Source organism: Sinocyclocheilus anshuiensis, unplaced genomic scaffold (assembly GCF_001515605.1).
Source record: "Sinocyclocheilus anshuiensis isolate Anshui unplaced genomic scaffold, SAMN03320099.WGS_v1.1 scaffold767, whole genome shotgun sequence".
Classification (NCBI taxonomy): domain Eukaryota; kingdom Metazoa; phylum Chordata; class Actinopteri; order Cypriniformes; family Cyprinidae; genus Sinocyclocheilus; species Sinocyclocheilus anshuiensis.
Window position 1 is genome coordinate 1,312,907 of NW_015551124.1, and position 4,780 is coordinate 1,317,686.

The 4,780-nt window shown below is 30.0% G+C and overlaps 1 protein-coding gene across 2 annotated transcripts in view; it reads right to left on the reverse strand.

Moving 5' to 3' along the window:
- Window positions 1–4,780, reverse strand: part of LOC107663165 (serine/threonine-protein kinase PAK 6-like) — a 47,901-nt gene that overhangs the window by 18,972 nt on the left and 24,149 nt on the right. Inside the window, exons 1-2 of one of the 2 annotated variants that reach the window (XM_016453335.1) lie at window positions 4,398–4,412; window positions 3,564–3,789 (exon numbers count right to left, since the gene is read on the reverse strand). In XM_016453335.1, the coding sequence (XP_016308821.1) occupies window positions 3,564–3,767 (204 nt within the window). In that variant the 5' untranslated portion in view covers window positions 3,768–3,789; window positions 4,398–4,412. Of the gene's footprint in view, window positions 1–3,563; window positions 3,790–4,397; window positions 4,413–4,780 lie in introns of those variants that run through there. The other variant, XM_016453336.1, reaches the window with a different exon arrangement.

Genomic DNA, 4,780 nt, shown 5'->3' on the forward strand with positions numbered 1-4,780 from the left:
AGATCATATTTTCTCCATTGCATCATATTGCATCGAATCGCATTATGTTGAATCAAATCGAATCGAAATCGGATCGCACTGCATCGTAACAGGGGTGAATCGGATCGTATCGCATCGGTAGCTGCTGTATCTTTAATGTATCGTACCGTAGGCTATGCATCGAGATGCGTATCGTATCGGCCTCAGTCATGGAGATGCACATCCCTAATATCTATATATTTATTTATTTATTATAATATAAAATATATTGTTCAAAATAATACAAATATTTCTACAATGTTTTTTTTTTGTTTATTGGGGTTTAATTGTTACTTATGATTGCTTTTGTTTGTTTTAAATTTTTTCTTTATAATAAAAAAGAGAAGAGAGAAAAATGCCATTTCTGCAATTGGACAAAATAAAAACCTTTTTTTTTTTTTTAAACAAAGATGCTGTTTTGTTAATTTTTGATGATGCCATTTATGTCACCTGTATGTAGCTTTATTATTATTATTTATAATAATATAAACGGCATCTATTTATTTATTTATTATACTATAAAATAAATTATTTATAATAATACAAAATATTTTTACGTTATTTATATATTTTTGTTTATTGGTATTTAATTGTTATTTATGATTGCTTTTGTTTTTAGTTTTTTCTTTATAATAAAAAAGAAAGAGAAGAGAGAAAAATGGCCTGATGGACAAAGCAAAGTAAAAACTTATTTTTTAAACAGAGGCTGTTTTGTTAATTATTGATGATGATATTTATGTCGCCTTCATTTACAACTGATATGAATGTATATTTTTATAAAATTTTTATTAATATAAAATGTACATATTTATTTATACTAAAATGTAAATATATCATTCATAATATAAAATATTATTCCAATATTATCTATATTTTGTTTGTTTTTGTTTATTGCCGTTTAATTGTTATTTACAATTGTTTCTGTTTTGTTGTATTTTTTCCTTATAATAAAAAAAGAAAGTGAGCAAAATGTTTGTTTTGTTTACTGATATTTGATTGTTATAAAGTAAAACCTTTTTAACAAAGAGCCTGTTTTGTTAATTATGGATGATGCCATTTATGCAGCCTTCATTTATATTGTTTATAAATTTTATAATAATATAAAATATTATTAGAACATTGTTTAGACTTTTTGGTTGTTTATTAAATAGCACATATTCTTCTGTTCTTATTGTGAATAATTCATCAGTGCATGTTATTCTAAAACATGTTAAGAGCAATAAATACTGTATGAAAACGACCCAATAAATTAAATAAAATGTATGTTCGAACCGAGGAGGGAGCGCACAATGCTTACCGATACACAAAGAAAATATATCTCCTCATAAGTTTAATATACAGAATAATATATTCTGTTAATATATAACAATATATTGAATAATACATAAGCAATTGTCACTTTTCATATATTGAAAAATATGTGAAAACATACTGTATTTACTTCTCATATTGTATGTCATTTTATATTCAATAATACACTTCATAATATGCATATAATAAAATATGGTTCTGTGTCGGAGTATAAATACGTTTGAACATGTACTAAACATACAACATATTGTCTAAAAAAAAAAAAAAACTAAACCTTTAATATTTGTTTCAATATTATGCAAAATAAAGTCAGCTTTAAGTAAACCCATGCATTAACTCATGAAAATTGAGACTCATGATTAACTCATGAAAAATGAAATTAATTGCCAGCGTGAGGTAATAAATCTCTCGGCCCTCCGAGGATTCAGCGCTCTGAATCAGTGTTCACAGCAGGCCCGTGATAGATAAGAAGCCAATGTGACAGAGGAAAAAACATGTGTTTCTGAGTGCCGTTCAGGAGCGGCCCTCGGAGAGAAACGCCTGGAACATCAAGGACTGAGATTAAAAGCCGTATTCTCTGTCCCGGGTCAGGCCAAAGCCAGAACTGGACCAGCGCAGCTGCTTTGCTGACACATTGAGGAGGCTGTGGAGAATAAACGTGCTGCTATAATCGTAATAATGAGTCAAGAATCAGCATGAGAGACGCTGGAAAAAACAACGACATGTTTTCCAGTTTACGGGACCTTTTGAGTCACAAATATTAAGAAATGTGAATTACTTGAAATCGATTTTTCAAAGTTGTACATAAAAAAAATACAAGTACATTTTACTAGAAAATAATACAAGAAAATACAACGTCAGCCCTTACGGTTCTATAATAGAAGAATATAATTTACAAGAAAAGCCCTAGCCCTTTCATTTGATTTATTTTCTCTATTTTTGTCTTTAATCTATTTTTTCCTATTTTTGTTATTCTACAAAAAGTGAAAAGCATCAAATAAACGAAAATAAAAAAGCAACAATTTTTTTAGTTTATGGGACCTTTGGAGTGACAAATATTAAGAAGTGTGAACTACTTGAAACTAGGGTGTGAACATTTTATTTTATTTTTTTAAAGTTGTAAACAAAGATTATTGAAGTACTTTTTCAAGAAATGCTGGTAAAAGCTGGTGAAAAATAAAAATGCATTAAAACGTTTTGCTATAATACAGGAATATAATTTACAACAAAAGTCCTAGCCCTTTAATTTTATTTTTTTATTCTTTTTTTTTCACTTGAACATACACTACTAATGCAAAAAACATGCTGTTGCCAAGCGGTTTCTACAAATTGTTCAATAAAATTGTAACAAAAGCAATTTGATGTATTTCATGCATCATGTGACTTTAAAGTGCTATGAATTAAGTACTGTAAATTAAAAAAAAACAATATTTAAATTTATTCTCATTTCCATTTCATCTTTTATTGTAAATAATTAATCAGTGCACAATATTCTACAAAAAGTGAAGAGCATTAAATAAAAAAAAAACGTAGAAATAGAAAAGCAACTTATTTTTAAGTTTACAGGACCTTTTGGGTTACAAATACTAAGAAATGTAAATTACCTGCAGCTACACTGTGAAAAAAGATTTTTTTTAAACAAAGATTATTGAAGAAGGTTTTACAAGAAAATGTTATTACAGCCCTTAAGTTGGTGAAAAATAAAAATGCAATGAAACCTTTTTGCTATATTAGAAGAATATCATTTACAAGAAAAGCCCTCAACCTTTAATTTTTTTTATTCTATCTATTTTTTCTTTAATGCACCTGATCCTAATCTTGCAATGCAAAGACATGCTGTTGTTGATGTATTTACAAATTGTTCAGTGAAATTGTTGTTACAATAAAACTTCACATGCTGAGAAGCAATTTAGTTTATCATCATTTTTTTTGGCTAAATGGTTTTGAGAGGGTTTTGAAGCTTCTCAAAGCAGTTTTCGTTTATGTTTTCTCAGCATAATATATTTATTTGAATATACTGAAATCCAATATGTATGCAATATTTACTCAATTAACACAAAAATATTTGGGGAAAGACAAAGTATGCTTATGCTGAAGTCGGTCCATGCTTACGGTGTTTTCCAGGCTGTTGCTATGCAGTTTACAATCAACTCAAAGTGGACTGAAAGTGAACTGAAATGGTCTATCCTGCTATTGTAGGATATTTCTTCACAATAATTTGATGTAATTCTGACCTTCTTTGGTTTGAGCTCCACCAGCGTGATCCGGGACGGGTCCACCATGGGTTTGGGTCTCCGGAGGTTTTCTATTAAACTCTGCCATTGTGTGGGAAGACCGACAAAGACTCCTCGCTTCACATCGAACGACGTATGAACGCGATGCTCGAAGTTCTTCGGCGCTGAAATCTCTGGCCTCTTCTTCTTCTTTTTGCGAAACATTGTCAGATACTGCAGCAGAGACCTTTCAAAACAGTTAAATATGAACACAATTAGGTAAGGCTTTACTTGAAGCATTTACATTTAATTCATTACAAAAGTATTTTAATGCATTAATTATAATATAATACTTATCTATTCCTATTTACACAGAAAATACAATGCATTAAAACAGATGACAACCAATTTCAGATGTAAAAATCAATTTGTAAGTATAACATTGGCTATAATTATTGAAGAAAATATATAATGCATCACAATCTACATTATGAATGCATTATAATTAGTGCTGTCAAACGATTAATCGCGATTAATCGCATCCAAAATAAAAGTTTTTGTTTACATGATATATGTGTGTGTACTGTGTATATTTATTATGTATATATAAATACACACACATACAGTATATATTTTGAAAATATTTACATGTATATATTTATATTAATATAATTTATATTATATAAATAAATCTATTTAATATATAAACATAACATATTTTTCTGAAATATATACACTGTAACAAGCAGTCCACTCAAGGCAAGTTTAAGAACCCAAGTGCAGCTTTATTCCAAAAGTGATCCAAAATACTAACATAATCCAAACAGAGACTTGGCATGAACAGACTTGACTCACCGACAGCAGGTTACAACATCAATACTCGACAGGAGACAATGGCAACATGAGGGCTATTTATATCAAACAACAAGGGTCACATGACAGGAACCAACCATGAGACATGACACATGACTAACACAACCAATGAGAACATGACACATTAACCAAAGAACCAATCGCAGGATAACATGAGGGCAAGGGAATCACATGACTAGACAGGGACCATGACTACACTCCAAAATAAAAGACATGAGAGCAATGAACATGAAACCCAAACAAAACCCAAACCCCACGTTCCCTTTCAGTCAGTCACGTTTGACGTTACGTCAGTCGTGACTGACGAATTGGGATCTCGCCCGAGAGCCCAATCACCTTCGAGTGTTAACTAAACAAGCCAATGA